Source organism: Nomascus leucogenys, chromosome 9 (genome assembly GCF_006542625.1).
Source record: "Nomascus leucogenys isolate Asia chromosome 9, Asia_NLE_v1, whole genome shotgun sequence".
In the NCBI taxonomy this organism is placed as follows: Eukaryota; Metazoa; Chordata; class Mammalia; order Primates; family Hylobatidae; genus Nomascus; species Nomascus leucogenys.
Window position 1 is genome coordinate 84,658,721 of NC_044389.1, and position 26,324 is coordinate 84,685,044.

The 26,324-nt window shown below is 37.7% G+C and overlaps 1 protein-coding gene across 1 annotated transcript in view; it reads right to left on the reverse strand.

Moving 5' to 3' along the window:
* Positions 1–26,324, reverse strand: part of SLC39A8 (solute carrier family 39 member 8) — a 91,507-nt gene that overhangs the window by 37,773 nt on the left and 27,410 nt on the right. The window contains exons 3-6 of the mRNA XM_030819172.1: positions 17,627–17,789; positions 9,479–9,648; positions 7,033–7,155; positions 6,370–6,534 (exon numbers count right to left, since the gene is read on the reverse strand). Coding sequence (XP_030675032.1) covers positions 6,370–6,534; positions 7,033–7,155; positions 9,479–9,648; positions 17,627–17,789 — 621 coding nt within the window. The remainder of the gene's footprint in view (positions 1–6,369; positions 6,535–7,032; positions 7,156–9,478; positions 9,649–17,626; positions 17,790–26,324) is intronic.

The following is a 26,324-nucleotide window of genomic DNA, read 5'->3' on the forward strand; positions in this document are numbered from 1 at the left end:
AAAACGAAACAAAACTGGAAGAGGCCACGCGAAAGATGAGAATATTTAGAGGAACTGGCCTTAAAAAGGAGAAAGGACACCAGTTCTGGCACAAAGGGGACAGTGGAGACGAGATGAGGACCCAGAGTAGTTTTTTTAAGAAGTAACAGAAGTAATGAGGTGAGATGGCAGAGTTCACAGATTCCAAATAATCATCTCAGTCTCCTTGTTAAAGTAAGAAAATAAGAAATAAGAATTTTGTGAATAAAAAAAAACTTTAGAACAGTTTTTCATGAATAAAAGTGTACTTCATATCAATGAAAGTAGGCTAAATTCAGTGGATTCAGGTACCAATTTTCATGACCTTAGCAACACATAGAGTAAAGCCAGATAAAATGACCTGTCCAGGGCAGGGATGCCCTGAGATAGACCCAGTGAGAGAGAAATTCCACTAACAGCAAAGACAACCCAGAATTTCTCCTCATGATTGGCTATATCATCTGCCTCTAGTTATTGTTTTTATGTAAGTACTAGTCAATCAAGATCAGTGGAAATAATTTCTTATGTCATTTTATTATTTGTATAGTTTTCTATTTTAATTAATTGTTATAGGGGAAATTAACTAATTTCTGTTTTTAAATCTTGTGATGTTCAAGAACTATATGATTTAAAATAGTAAATGGTCTTTTAGTGAAATAGTGCGGACCAGATATACATATTTATCTCTAGTCCCTCCTGAAATGCCCTCCTGAAGCTATGTCCTTATAAAGGAATAAAGAAGACATAAAGCCGCAAGGACAGGAGGAATGAGAGACAACATGACAGCACTGAGATTTGTGTTTTGGAAGACAGAAAGAGGAAGGCAAGTTCTGACTGACTTCACAGAGGAAGAAAGTCAACAAGAAGCAAAGTGATGCAGGACCCAGAACCTCAAAAAAGTTCAGGGATTAGAGGCACCAAGTACTTCTGAAGGCAGAGGGCAAAGACCGGAACTAAACATAAGAGAAGTGGCTGCAAGTCTATTTACGGAACAAGTAGAACCTCAAGCCCTTCCTTACAAGCCAATGTGGCAAGGCAGCCACCCCAAATGATGACTGGAGATCTACCCCTGGGGAAAGTGAACCAGAGAGACCCTCAATTCAAGGACACAGAGCAAACTGAAGACTGTTGTGAAGTACAGTACTAAAGAAAGGGGTGTTATGTCAAATATCCTTAGTGCCCCAGTCCCCTTCTCCTCCCACTCCACTTCCCAAGTGATAGCCAGTAATATTCTACCCTTCTTCCCACCACCAGGCAAGAATGGAGAAAAACACACCACCCAAAAGACTGGTAGACATATATGTACACACAGAGCATCCAGTCAGTTTTTTTGTATTTCATACTTTAAAAAAAAAAAGAGTGCTTTCCATTTTTCTGTGCAAAATGTGTAATATTTCAGTCATGTTATGGAAGGGTGGAAAGTTTGGAATCTGTGAACTCTGCTGTCTCACCTCATCTGTTACTTCTTGAAAACTGCTCTGGGTCCTCATCTCCTCTCCACTGTCCCCTCTGTGCCAGCACTTAGAACAGTGCCAAGTATATGTTAAGTACTGGAAAAATACTTGTTGAATGAATCGTGTGTACTTAAACTCTCATGGAGGCCCAACCACCTCAGAAATGTTAGCATTCTATTCATACAGTGTCACTTCATATCAGTCATCAGCAAAGAAAATCTCCCTAACATATCCACACTTTGCAGCTAAATTCTATTTTATTGCACCTCAACTTTACACATAAAATTCACAATAATCAACTTCTAAAAATCACTTTATATTTAATAGTATCTATTCTTAAATGAAAGCACAAGAAATTTCATAAAAAGAGAGCTGGAGGAACGAGCTCCAGGGGCCCTCTAGTGGCCTTGAAGAGCTGACACCCTCCCCAAAGTACCAAACATTCCTCAGCAACCAACATTCAACAAACACCAAGGCTGTGTCTGGGCTGGGCAGCCCCACCCGGCTGCACAGATACTGAAATGACTCCACACTTGGCTACACAGGAACGTCAAAGAGAAAAACACAAAGCATGTCACAAGGTGACATGTGACACATTACCTAGTAACAATAACTGAATAACTGGGGAAACAGCATCTTGTGCACCCCTCTTTTTCCTACATCTTCCTTTTTACCCCTCTATGACCCCCACTTTTCCCCAAAAAGCATGCAGGTGCACACACACATGCCACATAGACTGTTGTGCCTCACACTTACTAGGCCTGGAGCAAAGGTATTAAGGAACTCTCAAATCATTTCATCTAACTATTTAAAAGTTATAATCAAGCTAACTGTTAAATGTTAATATCTTCTATTATTTCACTGTGATAAATATGCTTCCATGAAAACAAAATAAAAACATATGTGTAAAACTATGATTTTTATATGACTAAACACAGATAAAACACCAGAGACTTCTAAATTTAAATATTATTGCTTAGCTGAGTATTCTGTAATGAGCCAGAATTGCTTGGATGAATAATAAATACATTCCTAAGTCATACAGCTTAAGTATTCTATAACATGTCTTTGTTCTTTCTACATTTCAGCAAGATCAAAAATTATGCTTTTATAATCTAGATTTTCACATAATTTACATTCTATTGATAGTAATGTCAATTAGACCACCTTTCTTAACTCACTGTAATTTTTAGAGAGTTCCTTATTATTTTCAATTTGGAAAAACTTTGTTGAAGCAGTGACAACTGGGATTGTCAACCAAATTCTTAAATCCATACTTGTAACTCAAATTGAACCCTGAGTTATATTATCATGTTCAATCCTTTTAATGGGGTCACCTAGGTTAGATTATTTTTATAATATAAAATATTATAAAGTATTTTAATTTTATTATTAAAATCACTATCACTTATATTGTAATACTTACTCTCTTAAAGCAATATCCAGACCTACTTATTTCTTAAATTTCAGTTCTTTTGATTTTTTGTGCAATGTAAACAAAACTGAAAATTGCAGTTTCCTGCTCAATTTGTTTAAATGTCTATTTATTTGAGACTATACCTTCAACCAAAATAGCGAGAAAATAATCCCCATAAGAAATTAGCGTCAAAACTATTATCTCAAGGCCTGGTGCAGGGCTGTCACCCTGGCACGCACCTTCTCTTCTTTCTTCAGCTGCCTTCTTATTCCTGGAAGTGTATTTCCAGAATCTTAGTTCCATTATTCCCTCTCGCTAGATAGGTAGTTTACCTAGGTTTACAATTCCACAGTTGTTTTCCTTCAGAATATTGAAGGAATTGTGCCACTGATCTCCAGCGTTGATGTGGGGAAGTCCACTACCATTCAGCTTCCAGGTCCCTTGTGTGTGACCTGTTTGATTATTCTCAAAGTCTTTAGCATATTTTCTTCCCCGACATTTGCATGACTGGTTCTTTCTCATTATACAATTCCCTGCTGACATCTTGAGGGACCTTTTCTGACCAATCAAAAGAAGCTCCCACACATCACTCTCACATCACCATGCTTTAGTTTCATCAAAGTAGGTTATTACTATATGATATTTCCTTGTTTTGCTCATTTCTATGTTTTGTGTTTCCATTGAATAAACTGTAAGCGCCTTGAGAATTTGCTTCTGAATTTCCAGTGCCTAGGACAATGAACAGGAACTCAATAAATGTTGATTGAATAAGTAAATGAAAGCATTACTGTCATAAGTGGAGTAAAAACAGCCTTCTGATTGTATTTCAAAATTATGTAAAACAGGATCATGTCGAGGGCCTCATCTTTGTCATGGTGCTTAGATTTCCTGCAAACATGTCTTCTGCCCATAGCTAATCCTAAATCAGAAGCCTTAAAGCTTTAACTAAAATATAACTTTGGAGAAGTTAAACTTATTTGTTAATTATGATTTAAAAAAAAATTTAGCCTCTCACAAAAGCTGAAGGCTTTGACAGCCATCTTCCTTTCTAAATATAAATATTCCTATCAGCTCATTCTGATACTCAAGGCACATTTAGCAGCTAGTTTACCCTAGCAGGTTCATCAGAAGGAACTTTCCTGAAATCAGGAGAGGTCACACTGAGTTTCTAGTATGGTCAAGGAGGTGATCAGCCCTTTAAAAATTTTAAATCTCAAACTGTATCTCTTCCGTGCTTTGTGTTACAGGACTTGAGGATCCCAGGGGAGAACTTGTTCAAGGTTGGACCAGGTTCAAAGCTCCTCCTCTGTAGAAGTGTAGCCCTACCTAAAGTTATCTTGTTAACTCTGGAAAGATACAGGAAAATCTTCCATCAGAGCAAGAATTCAAGTTAGGCTCCAAATTTCATGGCAGATTATCCCTCTGCCATCTGGTTTCTAAAGAATTATTAATCAGTGTTTAAATGAGCAAAATAGCTGACCGGCACCTCTCGAATGACTTGTCAGAGTTCAACCACAATCTCACTATAATCCAGTATTTGCCAAAAGCTTGCAAAAAGCAACTAGAATTTAGACACATGGTATAAGGAAGGGTTTTAACTACTATTCTTTAGGCTTTCTCTGCTGTGCCTTGCATTAAAATAATATATCCTCAGAAAGCAATATCCTTGGGTCAAATTATTTTTCCCCACTACAAAAAATAAATATTTAAGAGTTGATGTTGTCATCTTGCTTACAGTAGAGCAGCAACATAAGGAAGGCAGTCCAGCGAAGTACATAAGAACACAGGCTTCGGTATAAGGCAGCCTTGGTACTAATCCAAGCTCTGCCATTAGGAACTATGCATCTTTGGGTTTGCTATTTAACCTCTCTAAGTCATACTCTCCTAATCACAACAGCACTTGCCCCCTAGGTTATTAGGAAGATCAAATGAAGTAATTCATCTAACGTTCTAGGCATAGTCCTTGAGCATTTAATGAATGTTAGCTGTAATTATTATTGTAAGAAATTATATACTTGAACATTTCCAGATTCTTTGCAAACTCTTGGCTGAAAGCATCATTCATTACACTGCAAAAAATAATTTCCTCTTAGCTTAGTGCTAACACAGAATTTGGCTCTTCAAATACACGAGATTTTCCTTAATCAGGTGGAGAGAAGCATAGACCAATTATGTTTTCTTTCCAGAAGGAAACTCAGGTATTTGCCATAATAATCTCTTCCAGATTGCTCTATTTTTTTTTTGCTTTTTTTCCCCTTAGCTGGCTTTCCTTTTTATTTTGTTTTTAACTGTTCACTTTTATATCATGTTTAACTATATAGTTTGTGGATCTGCCATTCACTAGCTGAGTAAACCTGGAGGGGTTATTTAACATCTAAAGTTCCACTTTCTTCATCTGTCAAATGAGAATTGTTGTAGACACCAGTGATACTATCTTCTCAGCATCCCTTTTTGATAACCACTCCTCTACTCCATCCACATTCTCTTGATACCATTAAAGGGGCCCAGCCCTCTAAGCACTTAGATTAGTCTAGAAGTGATCATCTAATTCAAGCTGGACCAGGAAGACACTTGCCAGAGATTTTGGATTTAGGACTGAAAGAGTCATGTCAATTTCCTTCTAGTAGCTGAAATTATAAGACAAATCTCAGGAATTGCTAGTGGCTATGTATCCCACTTATGGAAAAGATGGCCTACAGTGAAAGAAAAGAATGATACTAAGAGGCAGGAAACAGAAGGAGGGAGAGTCCTAGTGGTTCTAGTGGTTCCTAGGTTCTTGTTTTTCCTGTAGCCTGGCTGTTCCATTAGTCATCTAGTATCTTTCCAGTAAGTTCTCCTTTGTGCATATATAATTTGGTTTGATTTCTATCGCTTGAAACCAATATAGTTCTAATACATAAGAAATAATCCCTACACTGAGTAGTTGTTATAAAAAGTAAATGAGATCAAATAATCAAGTGCTAAGCATATTACCTGGTATATGATACTTGCTCAAGAAATTGTGCCTATTAATATTATTTAGAAGATGTGGATATAAAAATAAATTGTAAGTCAAACAGTCAATAAAAACAATTTTAATAATTTGCAAATCTTTCTTCTTGCAATTTCAAAATCAATCAAAGGATTATTTGATTCTGGATCTTCAAAGAATTGCAAAATAAATGCTCTGAATTAATTTTGCTATATAGTATTGTATAAATGCAATTGAGAGACTCTCATATAGTAAATAATCTTAGAGAATAGAGAATAATGAAGCCCAGATCAGTGATCCACAATTTCTTTCTTAACTCACTTGTTTAGAGTAAACATATAGAGGGAAGGTGGAAAAACAATGCAGACTTACATTCCAGTTACCCCACATATATAGGAATAAGTCTGACATATATAAACATACAAAAACTGAGTTAGCTGCATACACAGTCATGTTTACACAGTATAAAGAATGCAGTATAATCAAGGAAAAATGGAATCAACATATACCTGTAGAGATACCACACTGACATTATCAAAATGGATATGTCCATTAGCTTCTGTGACAGCAGGATTTGCATAGCATGTCACACCATTGATGGCAGGTAATGCTTTAGGTTGATGAGTTTTTTCTTGAGGACCAAAGTTATCATTTCCAAAGTGGGTATGACCATTCTATATGGGAACAAAAACCAAAGAGATTATAAGAAGAAAAAAGATGATTCATACAGACAAGGAAATAGAGTTTACTGCTTTTTATTTATAAGAGGAAAATTATATGTCTATTCTGTATGTAAAGAAGTCTTTTAGATATATAAAATTTCTCTTTTTTACATGTATTTTCATTTATTAGATTCTGCTGTTACTGTTTGTTCATGTTAGAACACGTATACATTCTTATTTTGATGAATATGAATAGAATATGAATTATGCACATCTGTTATTCAATATTAAATTGCTGGTACTTGAAAAAAAAAACTCCAAATTTTACAACATGAATCAAGTATTTATCTTATACTTGTCAATATATTGACTCTTTGTTCTCCTTAAACTCACAAGCCTAATAACTGGACCATTCTCATAATTCTAAGAATAAAATTCCTGTCTTTATTTGCGTATATAAAGTAGCTTTAGGGGGTAAAATATTGGATGTTTTAAATAAAGTCCATTTACCTGACCATATGTCTTTAATAACATCTTAAGCATTCTTTCAAAAAAGAAAAGTAGGTAAAATCCACCAAACACAGCAACTGCCTTCTCAACATAACTGTCAACTTTGGGATCAAATCCAAATGCCTAAGGGAGAAAAAAGGGCAATTCAAGTAAAACCAAGAAATTTAACTTGATTTCTGGAAAATAACACCAGAATACAATTCTCACCAAAGTTCTAAGTCTCTCTTCACATCCAAGTAATATTGGAAACTTAGCTGCCAAAAATCACAAAACAAAAACTTTGAAATTTGAACGACAAAACTGTATGAGATGGCACAAAAATCTTACAACTAGAAGTCTCATTAAATAAAGCCACCAGAGAATCTTAGTTTCCCACCTATAACACCTACAGCAATATTTGCCTTGAAAGAGTAAACTTTTGGCAGTAAAGCACGAGCACTGATTCTCATCTTTAGAATACAATATTAGGTCTAGATAATGAAGATAAATGAGATATTGATTACCTACTGTCTCTAAAAGTAATGTATTAGTCCATGATATCCAGAGTCAAACTTTTAAAACAAATATGGCAGGCCACTTGGAGTACTGTTTTCCCAAGAGAATTCCTCTTATACCCACAGAACTGTGATAAATTCTAAAAAGGTAAATAAATCAAGGCCTAGGCCCAAGAATAAAAGCAAAAAGAAGATTTAAAATTGCCACCACTCTCTCTCTCTTTCACACACACACACAGCAATAAGAATGGAATAATTCTTTGTTTAAAGGACAAAGAACTGGAGTTAGAGTTTGAAGTTATAAAGAGTCAAGATGTTCCTAACAGACAAGACACATAAACTTCAAATAAATAGAATCAGAGGAGAGACTAATGGGTGAAAAGCCACAACTTTACACCATTCCACACATTGTGAATCTCCCCTCTGAACCAGAATAGAAGATGTCTGGGTTTTTGTCCTGTGTTTGCCTCTGGGGAGACATCATGGCTGCATCTTCATTTGAATAACTTCTTTGTGCCAGTTTATACAATGCAAAAATGGCAATATATATATATACCTGTTCCATTTACCTAACATTGAAGTTATGAGAATAAAGTGAAATAAGAAAACGAAAATCATTTTGCTACAAAAAAACTCCATGGAAATTCGAGATATTATAACAAAGACAGATTCTTCATATTGTTAAATTTCAATAAAATAGAAAATCTTAACATCATAAATGTAGAGTCTTTAGTCCTCATACAGTATTGGTTTGTTTAATTTAATCTGACCCGTAAAGCAGATGAGATAATAAATACATATATTATATCATATTAAATATATTATGTATCTAATACTCTTTTAAATCAGAAAATCTGTATTGTCATCCTAGCTTTGTTACTAGCTGACTGTAAAGCTATAATCAAATTATTTAATCACCCTAAATTTTAATATTTTTTATCTCTACAATTGAGGCTTTGAAATAGGTATTATCTTAGGTGCTAGATCAAATAATGATAATAAATCTATAACTCTAAAAAGTTATATACCCACTTTCACGTATAGCTCAAAAAATTAAAGGAAGCTTTAGTTATAATTTTCTAAAAATTATGAGATGAGGGTGGTACTCCCTGAAATACTATTAGTATTTTCTTTCTGTATGGGGTTTGTCTCTCCCTGTGTGTGTGCATTGTGGGTGGCAGATATAGTCCATGTATACATATATTTCTTTAGTTCCCCTTTGTGGATCCCTTCTATGAAAGTCTCTTTCTCCTTTCCTTCCTCTTCAACATTGCCTCTCTTTTCCTTTCATTTATTTTCCTTCCTCCATTTCTCTTCCTTATATGGGCACAACACAGATTTGAAATAAATTGAATAGTGTGCACTATAGTCAAGATCAGATCAATAACACATTTTATCAAAGGAAAAAAATAAGTTGCTATTTATTTATTAGTCCTCAACTGATATTTTTTCCATAGTTGGAAAAAATTAGAAGGTTTGTCAACCATGCTCTCATTTACTCTCTAGTCACTTACAGCTGTAGTAAATATATGAGGGAATTTAGTGGTATATCTTTAAAAAAATTATAAATTTACATTTGACATTTGCAGTACATTTGACATTGCAAGCTCTTTAGAAAAATAAATAAATAAACAATGAAACAGTGTGTGGAAAAATTAAATTTGCCAAGTGCAAGGCAGAATAAAGTTTTAAGGCCTTCTGAGGTGTCCCAGAGCTGTCTGAGCACGTCCTAGTGGCTGGCCTCCTAGAATATTAATTTTGTCTCTGATACCGATATCCACTGCAGCTTGGGACAAGCCTTTAAAATTGCTGTGATTCAGCTTTCTCTTATCCAAGACACTATAAACCAGACCATAAAATGCTGTAAGAATTATGGAGGCTAAAAACATACAAAGTGCTAAAACGTTCAAAAGAAACAATTATTCACAGAAACGAATAGCCAACATCCTTACCTCTGGAATAAGTTGGAAAATTGCATTTGAAAAAAGAGTCCCAATAGCCAGCCCCACAAAAAAGGTCAAAATCTTTGGGAAATAAGATTTCTTTATCAGTGGAGTCAAAATCAATCCGAGGAGAGATGCCAGATTAATAATTGTCACTGACAGGAATCCATATCCCCAAACTGTGGGTCAGAGAGAAAAGAGAGTACAAATTAATCAGAGCAAGGAACCAAATGAAGTTTTCCTGTACATTAAGCTTAAAAGTGTCTTCCAAAGCTTAAGACACATATCTTCTTTAAAAGAACAAAATCTACTCAATGAAAAGTATATAGAGAACTGAGAATATAAATATGGCATAGCAAGCGTTAATAGCAATACAGTTTATGTTTTAATCAGCCCTAAATAATCATTATGGGATTAATGAGTTTTACAGCTTGCAGGGAAATTGGAGAACATCTAGAATAGTGACAATCTGAGGTCCACAGGCTCCAAGCCACCTAGTTTCATCTATGGCTCAAGGAATAGATTAAAACAGCATTTTGGAGAGAAAAAAAAAAAAAAAAACAGAGGCAGTGTGAGCCTCAGGACAAAGGTATGGGATGATGGGTGGAGGGCAGGGATGGAGATGGGTCACAGTGGGCTAGCTTCAAGGTGACCATAGCTGCTAACACTGAGGTTGTCACAATCATTTGATTTCAGACTCCTGAGGACAGCACCTCCTCAGAGAAGGTGGCACCAGCAGCACCTGAGCTTCACAGCTGGAGCCTCCTGGGAACTAAAGTTAGTCTGATGCAATAAGCCCTCAGGAAGTGAGCACATGGGGGCAGGAGAGAGCGGCTGCATTACATAACTCACCCTGCGAGACACAAATTAGGCAAAAATGTTCCATACAGAAGAGATGCTGGACAGAAAAAGGTGGTGCATCTTTCATCTCTCAAGACCCAGGGCCTGGCACCCAGTAGGCACACAATAAGTGTTGCTTAGAATAAAATGAATGAATTCTATCCTAAGCTCTATAGCTAATGGCATGTGTGACCTATTACCTTTGGGCCTCAATTTCCCTCTCTCTATCTTAGAGGGGCTGGTATAAGGACAAAATGGGAACACAAGTGAAACATACCCAGGACAGTCACCTATGTGTGGGTGCAGGCTGAGATACAACCTGGCCTCAAGGCTGTGCAACATGTGACTTTGCCTCTGGCCCCACACGCTGTAGACAAAGTACAATGTGACAGAGGAGAAAGCTGCCTCTGTATAGCCACTTCTTTAAAATATCCAGAAAGCGTGTTTAAATGGTGGGCCACTTTTCTCCATGGCACTGTCAGTGGAGTACACTAGTAACACCTACAGCTCAGGGAGCATTTGCCATGTGCCAGGCCCTGTGCTAAGTGATCAACATGGGTCAACTTATTTGAACCTCACAAAACCCTGTAAGAGAAATATTACTGCCTCCTTCATACAGTTGGGGAAACCAAAGCATATGGAATTCAAGTAAGCTGCCAGGGTCACACAGATAGAAAACTGGATTTTGAACCTGGACAGTCTGGCTCCCAGGCCCACATTTTTTAGTAATATGCTGTATTATTCCCTTAGAGGTAATTTCATTTTTAAAAAGCCCAAAGGACTCAACAAAACTGTAAAAATGTTATCCTGAATTACACATACTTCATTAACACAAGATTGTTCACTAAAATTATTGTTAGTCTAGAATTTCTATGTACAAATAAACAAACTTAGTAATTGTTCATTCAGCCTAGATGATGTAGACCAAAGCATGGTTCCTGCCATGACACACACATGCAAACAGACACAGAGTGACACAAAGTCATGTGCTAAGTACTAAATGAAAAGGTCAGATTATAAATGATACTATGTGACCCCAAGAATCATCACAGCACTGACCATGATAACTGCATCTTCTCCAGACACTTTCCTACCAGTTTCAGGTCCTGGCCATGCCCTACAACTTCACCTAACAGCCCACTTCATTCCCATTTATTACCTTATTACCTTAAACAATACTACTAGTCCCCACAGACATTCCACTTGGAGAGAGTTCTCAATTCCACACCTATTTTCGTGGTATATCTACATGGAAGTTCTCTTAACACAAACATACTTCTATCCATCACTAGCCTACATTCATTCATTCATTCAACAAATATTTATAATCTCATTGGGTAGACAAGATTTATACATGTCGAAAACTAAAATTAAAAGGCAAAGAAATTGTTAAGTGCCAACAGAAGCAAAGCCACATGCACATGTTAAACTCATCAGCTTCCCTGCAAACATCTGCTCCATTATCCTTGTTCACTACCTACATAAATAACAAGAACAGTAGAATCCATTTCAATTTTTCACTTTCCACCAATTAATTCCATAGACAACTGGTGATCAAACTCTACCAATTCTGCTTCAGGTATCTCTCACCTTCAGCTTCTCCATCCTCATTGCCAGTGCCTTGAAGTCAGACCCTCATCACCTCTCACTCCCTCATCTTATATAATGTGACAGTTATCGATCTGGTGCCCCTCCTACTAGCTGACATGGCCTACAGACTTATATTAAATCACAGAAATGATCAATCTAATGCCCCCATTTGAAATCACCCCTCATAAACTGATGCTTGCACAGCCTCTCCCGTGTGATTTACCCCCTTCTCAACACAGCCTTTACCCAAACACCATGTTTTCCCTATCGAGCTTTACCTTTACCTGTGGTTCTCTGTCTGAAAGCACTTTCCTATCTTCCTTGCCTAAGAAACTCATACGTGGCCTTCCAAGCCAACACAAAGATCTCCTCTATGAAGCTTCCCTGCTCTCCAGGCAGTGCTTCCTGGCTGGTCAGGATTCCCATCACTCTTTGTTTGAAACTAATTGGTTCACTTACCACTTCTTGTGTGCTACAGTAATTTTATCACTGATATATTTGCCTACATCATAACTGTGTGATTCTCAATGAGAAGGGCTATGTTTTATTCATCCTCAGTGCCTAGAAAATTGTCCAGGAAAAAGCACACATTCCTTGCTGAATGAATTAATAAATTCCCCATTTCAAGGTGCAGCAGAACTCTGTCAAAAGGAAATACCAATCCATCTGCTTACCCAACTTTCTAACTTTCTTTGTCCTTGCACATTTATCAGCACAACTTGGGGGGGGGGTGGGAGTGTAATTCATCACATTCTAGGCACACTGCATAGCTTCCCCTTCTTGTATTGTTAGAACATTATTCAGAAAAAATGTCTGGAGTTTCCACTCAACTGAAGCACCAAAAGAATACATTGGTATGAATCTATTCCTTGGACACCTCCATATATACATGGGACTTTCTCAAATGATCTGTTTCAGAGAGGGACAAATCTCCTTATAAGTGAACCCTGAAAGATTGTAATAGATTTCGAAGAAATATAGTCATGATAGTTTACATTTATTGAATGTCCACTGTGTGAGATTCTTCTAAGAACTTTACCTATTTTAACTCATTTAATTCTCACAGCAACCCTATGAGATAGGTACTACTATTTTTCCCGTTTTACTAGTGAGGAAATATGGTTCTATTATGATCCCCATTTTGCAGATCTGCATACCGTCCAGGCTTCAATTTTTGTCTGGCCCCATTTAACTGCGAAACTGTATAGAATGGTGTTTAACAGTGTGAACTCTGGAGCCAGGGGATTTGTGTTCAAATCCCAGCTCATCCGCTCACTGGCATCATAGGTTGGTTCCTTGACTTCCCTAAGTTTCAATTTTCTCATATTTAAAATGCAGATTAAAATAGCTCCTATTTCATAGAGTTTTTACAAGAATAAAATAAACCAGTTAATGCTGTCCCTGGAATATAGCAAGCCTTTAATAAATGTTGATTATTATTATGTTTAAAAAATTAGTAAGTAGACCATGATATAAATGTTAGTTCATTTAATTCACTGGTATTCAGTGAAAAGAATAACAAACTAAGAATCAGGAGCTCTCATCTCACCTTAGGTACTACGCCTACAAGAAGCCACTTAACCTCTCTGGAACTTAGACTTACATCACTGGTTGTATTATAGAGTTGGACAATATGATCTTCAAGAATGCTTCGAGTAATATTCTTTATTTTATCTACTATTTGAATTAAATACTATTCTGTAACTTCATCAAAAGGTGAGGCAATTTCAGACAATTAAATTATTACTAAAATGCAATTAATTTCTCTCCTAGAGAATTTAGCTTATCATCAGTTTACTGTACTCATCAATATAATTTTATAAAGCACATGAAATACTTTCAAAAATAAAACGTGAGGCCTCTGAGAAATTGTTATTTTATCTGCCCACTGAAATGTCAACATAAATGTATTCAAATTCTTGTATCATTTGGATTGCTTTTATATTGATTTTTTATTGCTTTGGATGAGCTAAAGACTTGACTCTTAGTGAGAAAAACAATAGGATTACACAGGGGCCAGGGAATGTGGTGAACCTATGAACACATCTATAAGAACAAAGACATTCTTCTTCCTCTGTGCCAGGCATTGTTCTAGGCACTTATGTATATTAACTCATTTGATACTCCCAACAATTCTATCAAGGTACTGTTAAAGTAACTGACCCATAGAGATATTAAATAATCACACAGCTGCACTAAAATAAAACAATCAAGATATCACATCAAAAAGGCAAGAGTGCCAAGTTAAACATCTTAGATGAGTAGTAACAAGCACTCTACTAGTTTCCCTAAATTCCCCCAGAAACATTTCATATCTTCTCCCACCCTATCCCACTTCACCCCAGCCTCATTTCAATTTCTAAGACAATATGCACCCTAAGAGGCATTTCTCTTTTTATTGGGTTATCTGTCTGAATATTTGGTGCCTTAATGATCTCATAACTTAGAATTGCTGACTTTTCCATTTTATGACTTTGTAGTGTTACCCCTAGAATTCTACCTCTCGCACCCTGCTTCTGACTTCCCAGTTCTCAACTCCTGGTTCCTGAAACAGAGTAACCTAGGCAACTGGGGTTTAAAAATTACTTTTGAATATGAGTAATTAACTTGCACTGAGCAACTGAGGTTAAAAAATTACTTTTGAATATAAGTAATTAACCTGCACAGAGTAGAGTATTTGCTTTTTCTGAAACCTCACTTCCTGTACCTAGAGTTATGCACATGTTAGATGTAGTTATTTAGCAGACCTAACTAACAGGCCTACTACAGCACCTATGTAATGAATAATGTTTGAAGTACTTTACAAATATTAAGTCATTTAATCTTTACAGCAAGCCCATAAGAAAGGTACTATTTTACATGAGGAAGCTGAGGCAGGAAAAGGTTAAAGTCATGTTCCCAACATAGCTGGAAAATTACAGAGCTGGGATTTGAGCCCAGGTAAACTGGCTTCAGAGTCTGTGCTTTCACTGTGCAATACTATTAGTCAAGGGTAGCATCCTAAAACATTTGCTGAATTTACTTTTGAATGTAAAGTGCAAATTGTATTAAACAGGCTTGTAGAAATATAAATATACTCTAGCAAAAATATTTGCTTGAACAATTAGCAATTCAAAATTACTGATATTTCAAAATTGAAATTACTGTTATTCACAAAATTGCAAATTATATTGATAAATGATACTTGATGATTTCTATGCTTTGTATATATAAATACAGAATATCAATGGGAACATGGGTTCTGAAGCCAAGACAACCTGGGCTGAATCTGGCTCTACAACATGCAAGTTGTGTAACTTTGAGCAAATGACTTTAAACTCCCTGTACCTTTGTTTTCTTGGCTGTAAAATGGGAATAGTAGTGCCTACATCATATGGTTGCATGAGATTAATATATTAATGTGTAAAGTACTTCAAAGAGTGCCTGTCATATAGTAAGTACTACAAAAGAATTGGCTATCATCGTTATTTTTGTCATTGTTCTTACCTCTTTTATTCATATAGAGGGAGATTGAAGTGTACATACACAAAGGAATCTAGAAATGAAAACAGGCACTTTCTTTGTTAAGTCTTCCCTTTTCTTCTCTATCTTTACCCTCTTTATCTATCTATACTCATGCCAGATGAGCTCACTCAGAACAGCATCTTCATTTTTATTTTTTTGAGATGAGGTCTCCCTCTGCCAACCAGGCTGGAGTACGGTGGGGTAATCATAGCCCACTGCAGTCTTGACCTCCTGTGTTCAAGTGATCCTCCTGCCTCAGCCTCCCAAGCAGCTATGCCTACAGGTGTGTGCCACCATGCCCAGCTAATTCTTTTAATTTTTGTTGTGATGGGGTGTCACTATGTTTCCCAGGTTGGTCTTGAACTCCTGGCCTCAAGCAGTCCTCCACCTTGGTCTCCCAAAGTGCTGGGATTACAGGGATGAGTCACCATGCCTAGCCCCAGTGTCTTTAAATATCATCTCTAGACTGGCAAATCCCCAGTCTTGACCTCTCCTCTGAAAGCAATCTCCTCTCCAAATGTCTGTGTGCCTTTGCCTACCGGACCTCCCTGTCTACCTGTGTATGTCAATGTCTCAAAGCAACCATGCCAAAAATTATACTCTTTATCCTCACCACTCCCTTCCTCTACAATAAACAGCTCTTCCCAGTCTTCTCCATCCCGGGAAATGGTATAACGATCTCTCCAGTTTCTCTGGCTCAAGCCTTGACTCATTGTTCCCTCTCCCACAATCAATCCAGGGCAAACCATTTAGCATGATCTCCAGGACTTATCCCAAATCTACTGCTTCTCCCCACTTCTACTTCCCCCACCTTAGTCCAAGTCCCCATTATCCTGAGCATCAGCTCCTGGCAATCGCTTCCTGACCAATCACCCTGCTTCTACTCTTGCCCCATTACAATCTGTTCTTCAGATTGAAGGCAGGTGGAATGCCCTTTTACAGATTTGAATGAGATCACAGCACTCTCCTGTTCAGAATGGTACAGTGACTTCACACTACATTCGGAATAAAACCCAATCAATTTACCACCTCCCACAAGGCTTCCTCACCTGGCCTCCATCTCCCGCCAGGACATATATCCTTCTACCTTCCCCACCAACTCACTAGGCTCCAGACACATAGGAGCCTCTTGCTGCTCCTCACTCATGCCAAGCTCATTGCCAAGCTATGTTGGCTGTGCCCTTAATTAAGAATGCTCTTCCCTAGAGAAGACCTTGCTGTGGCCCTCTCCTTCTGCTCAGATGATACCTCATCAGAGAGGGCTTCCTTGATCTATCTAAGATGACACTCACCCACCATCACCTTCTATCCCTCACCTACTAATATTTTATTTTCTTCATAGCACCTTTCACTCTGAAACTATGTTGTTTATTTGCTTGTTTGTTTAAATGTTTATTATCTCTCTTCTCCACTACACTGTAAGCCCTAATAAGACAGATAATTTTTCTTCTTGTTTACTATTGACTCCTTAGTGCACAGAACAATGCTTGGTATGTCTTTCAATAAGTATTTGCTTAATGAACAAATGAATGAAACTTAAAAATTCCAACATAATTTTCAAACAGACTCCCTGAACAATTGGTTTATCTCATTGGTGAAAGTTACTCTTCTACACATTTAAGCATGTGAGCTGTATATTAAGCATACATACATTTTATTATGGTTTAAAATTTCTTTGCATCAGATCATACCTTTAAAGTACCATATTCATGGCAATACCATTATAGTCACTTAAATAGTCTCTGGTATTTTCTTTCACCTATGAAAATTAAAACTAATAATTTGGTCCCTGAAAATTTAATCTAGAAGCATGCTAGTTCTCTTATCTCTTCATTGGTAACTGCAGATAAACTGATAAGCTTTAAAATAATATGGTAAGCAAAAGATAATGGAAATGAAATGATCATTTATAAGCCAAATAAAATGCAAATCCAATATGCACAGCATAAAATATATATTGTTTAAAATCAAGAACTGGATTTTATAAAGTTTTTAAGTGTACTAAATGTAATTTTGATTTAACAAAGAGAAGAGCATAACTTACGAAGCTTAAATGAGTTATAATTCTTCTTATTCTAAATACTTTCAGAATATAAGTATTATTCTAAGAAGTTCTATGTAGATTAATTAAAAGCAAGAAAGCAGAAAAAGAGGCATATTAACTTCATTTCACAATGGTTCATAGACTTTTCAAATAAAAGAGAAAAAATGCTTCCGATATACCTTCTGAATGACTTGGTCTTGTTTTGTGCTTGGGCCGATCCTCACATGGGTGAAAGTTCAATTGCTGTAAGACTGCTGGACAGATGACAGAGAATTTGGAGCTGGTTATTTGGGTAGCATTTGAAAAGCCATGAAGGGAAAAGATCTCTTCAGCAGTTAAACACTGAAATAGAATAAACAAAAAAAAATGTGTTAATAATGTGTAAAAGCACATAAGCGAAGATGCTATAAAGAGACACAGACTATTTCATCTAGATGCACAGCACTCTTTATACAAAAGCCCACCACAGAAATTGAAAGGCCCCTAAAGTTGTAAAACAGCCCACACCAGTTTAAACCTAGAAACACGAAAAATAGGAAAAAAAAAATCCCTTCTTAATCAACAGCCTTCCTACAGCAGAAAAAAGATAAAAATTGGTTTGGGCATATCCAAGGACTTTATTTAAAATAGGGGTGCACCAACACCATTCAAACAAAGGGTTTTAAAACAAATTTTTGTCAGTACCCCCTCTTAGTTTACTTTTCTTCAGTTTGAATGGATATTTTGTGTGTGTCACTGGCATGGCTCTCTATAGCATTTCTTGTAGACAAATACCTGGCTCCCTACAGTTTCGTGCTAAGAAATTCCTCTCTTCTCTACACTGCAATAAATATAAATATAAAAAGTTGTTTTAAAATATGTCTTTTGCACAAACTGTTTTTCATTAAAATATGCATTATTCTCAATGACTTTGGGTAGCTTTTCTATATTATATTAAGTTTTGAAAATAGTGCTGGGCTGTTTAGAAATTCATTAACTATTAACGAGGACTAGAAGCTACATTAGGAAAAAAACTGCAAAAATAATTTTTTAAAGGTATAATGTTGTTCTCACATTTTAACTGTAAGCTCTCTTCCATATACAGTACTTGCATTATTAAGAAAAATATCAAATAAATGCTAATGAATGTCATATGAATTATAGTGTGAAAAATATCCATTCACTCAAACGGAAGAGTCTGTCTTTAATAAATGTAATTTAGGCAAGTTATTTGCATGCTTCAGCCAATGCTTAAACCCCAATATGACCTTAGCTATGTACTATGATCTGAATTATGTCTCCCCAGATTCACATGTTGAAGCCCTAATCCCCAGTGTGATAGTACTTGGAGATGGGGCCTTTGAGAGGTAATTAAGTTTAGATGAGTTCATGAAGTTGGGGCCCTGGTCCAGTGGGATTAGTGCACTTATAAAAAGAGGCATCAAAGAGCCTGCTCACTTGCTCTTTCTCTGCTATATGAGGAAGCGAGAAAATGCTCTCTGTGACCCAAGGAGAGAGCCCTCACAGACAGCAACCATTCTGGCACTTTGGTCTGGACTTCAAGTCTCCAACTATGAGAAAATAAATTTCTGTTGCTTAAGGCACCTAGGCTTTGGCATTTTGTCATGGCAGCCTGAGCTGACTAATACACTATGAATGGTATCAATAACTCAAAAGTTGATGTTAATTGTTTGACCATAAGATGCTGTAATTCCCTTTACGACAGAAACAATGAAATTTAAAATGTTGTATTTTGATACAAGGAGATCACTACTGTTTATAAAGGAAAAACGAAAAAACATCAAATAATCAAATACATCAATATCTATGCAGTTGTCCAAAGCTAAGATTACAACTACCTTACAGAAAATGCATATTTAGATTTTTTTAATGTCTAAGTATGTACCTAAAATTGTTCCTTATTCAACCCACTCTCTTGAGTTTATGATTAATGATAGCTGCATGCCATCCATAGAAGAGGATATACCACACCCAATGCCCTGTTAACAGTCTTCCCTTTACCTCAGAATGATGTATAATAAACTAATGGAGGGAGAAAATACCTCAAGATTTAATTGGGGAAGGGAAAGTGTGCAGTTTATTCATCACCAGGAAGGAATCCAGAAGCATAATTGCTAGACTCAAAAAGTAGACAGCCCTTGTGGTTCAACTGGACACTGTGTGCTTCCAAGAATAAATAGGTGTGATAGCACATGATAGCACACACAGAGAGCACCACTGTTTCCCTGCAAGGAAGACTTGCCCTACTTGGACTTTAAATTCCTCCAACTGTAAAATAGGAGGAAAAAGGAAAGATGCCTGTAGATAATCTCCAAAGACTTTTCAGAATTAGCATTCTAAGACTCCCTAACACCTGATGACTGTTAAGCAGTTCTTTTTTTTTTTTTTTTTTGAAGGAGGTGATCAGTTCACACAGATTTATTATACTCTTCTGTCTAAATCTGTACAAGTTTTTTTTTTATTATTATACTTTAGGTTTTAGGGTACATGTGCACAATGTGCAGGTTTGTTACATATGTATCCATGTGCCGTGTTGGTTTGCTGCACCCATTAACTCATCATTTAGCATTAGGTATATCTCCTAATGCTGTCCCTCCCCCATCCCCCCAACCCACAACAGTCCCTGGAATGTGATGTTCCCCTTCCTGTGTCCATGAGTTCTCACTGTTCAATTCCCACCTATGAGTGAGAACATGCGGTGTTTGGTTTTTTGTCCCTGCGATAGTTTATTGAGAATGATGTTTTCCAGGTTCATCCATGTCCCTACAAAGGACATGAACTCATCATTTTTATGGGTGCATAGTATTCCATGGTGTATATGTGCCACATTTTCTTAATCCAGTCTATCGTTGTTGGACATTTGGGTTGGTTCCAAGTCTTTGCTATTGTGAATAGTGCCGCAACAAACATACATGTGCATGTGTCTTTATAGCAGCATGATTTATAGTCCTCTGGGTATATAACCAGTAATGGGATGGCTGGGTCAAATGGTATTTCCCGTTCTAGATCCCTGAGGAATCACCACACTGACTTCCACAATGGTTGAACTAGTTTATGGTCCCACCAACAGTGTAAAAGTGTTCCTATTTCTCCACATCCTCTCCAGCACCTGTTGTTTCCTGACTTTTTAATGATGGCCATTCTAACTGGTGTGAGATGTGATCTCATTGTGGTTTTGATTTGCATTTCTCTGATGACCAGTGATGATGAGCATTTTTTCATGTGTGTTTTTTGGCGGCATAAATGTCTTCTTTTGAGAAGTGTCTGTTCATGTCCTTTGCCCACTTTTTGATGGGGTTGTTTGTTTTTTTCTTGTAAATTTGTTGGAGTTCATTGTAGATTCTGGATATTAGCCCTTTGTCAGATGAGTAGGTTGCAAAAATTTTCTCCCATTCTGTAGGCTGCCTGTTCACTCTGATGATAGTTTCTTTTGCTGTGCAGAAGCTCTTTAGTTTAATGAGATCCCATTTGTCAATTTTGGCTTTTGTTGCCATTGCTTTTGGTGTTTTAGACATGAAGTCCTTGCCCATGCCTATGTCCTGAATGGCATTGACTAGGCTTTCTTCTAGGGTTTTTATGGTTTTAGGTCTAACATGTAAGTCTTTAATCCATCTTGAATTAATTTTTGTATAAGGTGTAAGGAAGGGATCCAGTTTCAGCTTTCTACATATGGCTAGCCAGTTTTCCCAGCACCATTTATTAAATAGGGAATCCTTTCCCCATTGCTTGTTTTTGTCAGGTTTGTCAAAGATCGGATAGTTATACATATGCGGCATTATTTCTGAGGGCTCTGTTCTATTCCATTGATCTATGTCTCTGTTGTGGTACCAGTACTATGCTGCTTTGGTTACTGTAGCCTTGAAGTATAGTTTGAGGTCAGGTAGCGTGATGCCTCCAGCTTTGTTCTTTTGGCTTAGGATTGACTTGGCGATGCAGGCTTTTTTTTGGTTCCATATGAACTTTAAAGTAGTTTTTTCCAATTCTGTGAAGAAAGTCATTGGTAGCTTGATGGGGATGGCATTGAATCTATAAATTACCTTGGGCAGTATGGCCATTTTCGTGATATTGTTTCTTCCAACCCATGAGCATGGAATATTCTTCCATTTGTTTGTATCCTCTTTTATTTCATTGAGCAGTGATTTGTAGTTCTCCTTGAAGAGGTCCTTCACATCCCTTGTAAGTTGGATTCCTAGGTATTTTATTCTCTTTGAAGCAATTGTGAATGGGAGTTCACTCAAGATTTGGCTCTCTGTTTGTCTGTGATTGGTGTACAAGAATGCTTGTGATTTCTATACATTGATTTTGTATCCTGAGACTTTGCTGAAGTTGCTAATCAGCTTACAGAGATTTTGGGCTGAGACAATGGGGTTTTCTAGATATACAATCATGTCATCTGCAAACAGGGACAATTTGACTTCCTTTTTTCCTAATTGAATACCCTTTATTTCCTTCTCCTGCCTGATTGCCCTGGCCAGAACTTCCAGCATTATGTTGAATAGGAGTGGTGAGAGAGGGCATCCGTGTCTTGTGCCAGTTTTCAGAGGGAATGCTTCCAGTTTTTGCCCATTCAGTATGATATTGGCTGTGGGTTTGTCATAGATAGCTCTTATGATTTCAAGATACATCCCATCAATACCTAATTTATTGAGAGTTTTTAGCATGAAGGGGTGTTGAATTTTGTCAAAGGCCTTTTCTGCATCTATTGAGATAATCATGTGGTTTTTGTCTTTGGTTCTGTTTATATGCTGGATTACATTTATTGATTTGTGTATGTTGAACCAGCCTTGCATCCCAGGGATGAAGCCCACTTGATCATGGTGGATAAGCTTTTTGATGTGCTGCTGGATTCGGTTTGCCAGTATTTTATTGAGGATTTTTGCATCAATGTTCATCAAGGATATTGGTCTGAAATTCTCTTTTTTGGTTATGTCTCTGCCAGGCTTTTGTATCAGGACGATGCTGGCCTCATAAAATGTGTTAGGGAGGATTCCCTCTTTTTCTATCGATTGGAATAGTTTCAGAAGGAATGGTACCAGTTCCTCCTTGTACCTCTGGTAGAATTCGGCTGTGAATCCATCAGTTCCTGGACTCTTTTTGGTTGGTAAGCTATTGATTATTGCCACAATTTCAGAGCCTGTTATTGGTCTATTCAGGGATTCAACTTCTTCCTGGTTTAGTCTTGGGAGGGTGTATTTGTCGAGGAATTTATCCATTTCTTCTAGATTTTCTAGTTTATTTGCATAGAGGTGTTTGTAGTATTCTCTGATGCTAGATTGTATTTCTGTGGGATCAGTGGTGATATCCCCTTTTTCATTTTTTATTGCATCTATTTGATTCTTCTCTCTTTTCTTCTTTATTAGTCTTGCTAGCAGTCTATCAATTTTGTTGATCTTTTCAAAAAACCAGCTCCTGGATTCATTAGTTTTTTGAAGGGTTTTTTGTGTCTCTATTTCCTTCAGTTCTGCTCTGATTTTAGTTATTTCTTGCCTTCTGCTAGCTTTTGAATGTGTTTGCTCTTGCTTTTCTAGTTCTTTTAATTGTGATGTTAGGGTGTCAATTTTGGATCTTTCCTGCTTTCTCTTGTGGGCATTTAGTGCTATAAATTTCCCTCTACACACTGCTTTGAATGTGTCCCAGAGATTCTGGTATGTTGTGTCTTTGTTCTCATTGGTTTCAAAGAACATCTTTATTTCTGCCTTCATTTCGTTATGTACCCAGTAGTCATTCAGGAGCAGGTTGTTCAGTTTCCATGTAGTTGAGCGGTTTCAAGTGACTTTCTTAATCCTGAGTTCTAGTTTGATTGCACTGTGGTCTGAGAGACAGTTTGTTCTAATTTCTTTTCTTTTACATTTGCTGAGGAGGGCTTTACTTCCAACTATGTGGTCAATTTTGGAATAGGTGTGGTGTGGTGCTGAAAAAAATGTATATTCTGTTGATTTGGGGTGGAGAGTTCTGTAGATGTCTATTAAGTCCACTTTGTGCAGAGCTGAGTTCAATTCCTGGATATCCTTGTTAACTTTCTGTCTTGTTGATCTGTCTAATGTTGACAATGGGGTGTTAAAATCTCCCATTATTATTGTATGGGAGTTTAAGTCCCTTTGTAGGTCACTCAGGACTTGCTTTATGAATCTGGGTGCTCCTGTGTTGGGTGCATATATATTTAGGATAGTTAGCTCTTCTTGTTGAATTGATCCCTTTACCATTATGTAATGGCCTTCTTTGTCTCTTTTGATCTTTGTTGGTTTAAAGTCTATTTTATCAGAGACTAGGATTGCAACCCCTGCCTTTTTTTGTTTTCCATTTGCCTGATAGATCTTCCTCCATCCCTTTATTTTGAGTCTATGTGTGTCTCTGCACGTGAGATAGGTTTCCTGAATACAGCACACTGATGGATCTTAACTCCTTATCCAGTTAGCTAGTCTGTGTCTTTTAATTGGAGCATTTAGCCCATTTACATTTAAAGTTAATATTCTTATGTGTGAATTTGATCCTGTCATTATGATGTTAGTTGGTTATTTTGCTCATTAGTTGATGCAGTTTCTTCCTAGCCTCGATGGTCTTTACAATTTGGCATGTTTTTGCAGGGGCTGGTACCAGTTGTTCCTTTCCATGTTTAGTGCTCCCTTCAGGAGCTCTTTTAGGGCAGGCCTGGTGGTGACAAAATCACTCAGCATTTGCTTGTCTGTAAAGTATTTTATTTCTCCTTCACTTATGAAGATTAGTTTGGCTGGATATGAAATTCTGGGTTGAAAATTCTTTTCTTTAAGAATGTTAAATATCGGCCCCCACTCTCTTCTGGCTTGTAGAGTTTCTGCCCAGAGATCAGCTGTTAGTCTGATGGGCTTCCCTTTGTGGGTAATCTGACCTTTCTCTCTGGCTGCCCTTAACATTTTTTCCTTCATTTCAACTTTGGTGAATCTGACAATTATGTGTCTTGGAGTTGCTCTTCTCGAGGAGTATCTTTGTGGCATTCTCTGTATTTCCTGAATCTGAATGTTGGCCTGCCTTGCTAGATTGGGGAAGTTCTCCTGGATAATATCTTGCAGAGTGTTTTACAACTTGGTTCCATTCTCCCCGTCATTTTCAGGTACACCAATCAAACATAGGTTTGGTCTTTTCACATAGTCCCAAATTTCTTGGAGGCTTTGTTCATTTCTTTTTATTCTTTTTTCTCTAAACTTCCCTTCTCGCTTCATTTCATTCATTTCATCTTCCATCACTGATACCCTTTCTTCCAGTTGATCGCATCGGCTCCTGAGGCTTCTGCAATCTTCACGTAGTTCTCGAAACTTGGCTTTCAGCTCCATCAGCTCCTTTAAGTCCTTCTCTCCATTGATTATTCTAGTTATCCATTCATCTAATTTTTTTTTCAAAGTTTTTAACTTCTTTGCTATTGTTTTGAATTTCCTCCCGTAGCTCGGAGTAGTTTGATCATCTGAAGCCTTCTTCTCTCAACTCGTCAAAGTCATTCTCCATCCAGCTTTGTTCCATTGCTGGTGAGGAACTGCGTTCCTTTGGAAGAGGAGAGGTGCTCTGCTTTTTAGAGTTTCCAGTTTTTCTGCTCTGTTTTTTCCCCATCTTTGTGGTTTTATCTACTTTTGGTCTTTGATGATGGTGATGTACAGATGGGTTTTTGGTGTGGATGTCCTTTCTGTTTGTTAGTTTTCCTTCTACCAGACAGGACCCTCAGCTGCAGGTCTGTTGGAGTTTACTAGAGGTCTACTCCAGACCCTGTTTGGCTGAGTGTCAGCAGCAGTGGCTGCAGAACAATGGATTTTCATGAGACCACAAATTCAGCTGTCTGATAGTTCCTCTGGAAGTTTTGTCTCAGAGGAGTACCTGGCCAAGTGAAGTGTCAGTCTGTCCCTACTTGGGGTGCCTCCCAGTTAGGCTGCTCGGGGGTCAGGGACCCACTTTAGGAGGCAGTCTGTCCTTTCTCAGATCTCCAGCTGCGTGCTGGGAGAATCACTACTCTCTTCAAAGCTGTCAGACAGCGACATTTAAGTCTGCAGAGGTTCCTGCTGAATTTTTGTTTGTCTGTGCCCTGCCCCCAGAGGTGGAGCCTACAGAGGCAGGCAGGCCTCCTTGAGCTGTGGTGGGCTCCACCCAGTTTCAGCTTCCTGGCTGCTTTGTTTATCTAAGCAAGCCTGGGCAATGGCCAGCGCCCCTCCCCCAGCCTGGCTGCCGCCTTGCAGTTTGATCTCAGACTGCTGTGCTAGCAATCAGCGAGACTCCATGGTCATAGGACCCTCCGAGCCAGGTGCGGGACACAATCTCCTGGTGTGCCGTTTTCCAAGCCCATTGGAAAAGCGCAGTATTAGGGTGGGACTGACCCGATTTTCCAGGTGCCGTCTGTTACCCCTTTCTTTGACGAGGAAAGGGAACTCCCTGACCCCTTGTGCTTCCCGAGGGAGGCAATGCCTTGCCCTGCTTCAGCTCACGCACAGTGCACTGCACCAACTGTCCTGCACCCACTGTCTGGCACTCCCTAGTGAGATGAACCCGGTACCTCAAACAGAAATGCAGAAATCACCAGTCTTCTGTGCCGCTCACGCTGGGAGCTGTAGACCAGAGCTGTTCCTATTCGGCCATCTTGGCTCCACCAAGCAGTTCTTTTTCAGACCCAAATTGTAACCCATTCCTGAATCAGGACGTCCACTTGCTAAGGCACAGTCCACATTTTTTAATGAAGTAAAATACAAAATAATAGAAACTATAGACTATATCACACATAATAGGGTAAGTGTTGCTTAACCAAACTTTAGTTACACATCATATATAACATGAACATGTATACTGGATCATGATGTAAAATGTATTTCTTGCTGTGAATGGCAGTCACGAGCTTGAATGCCACCACCCTTAAGGATGTCAGAA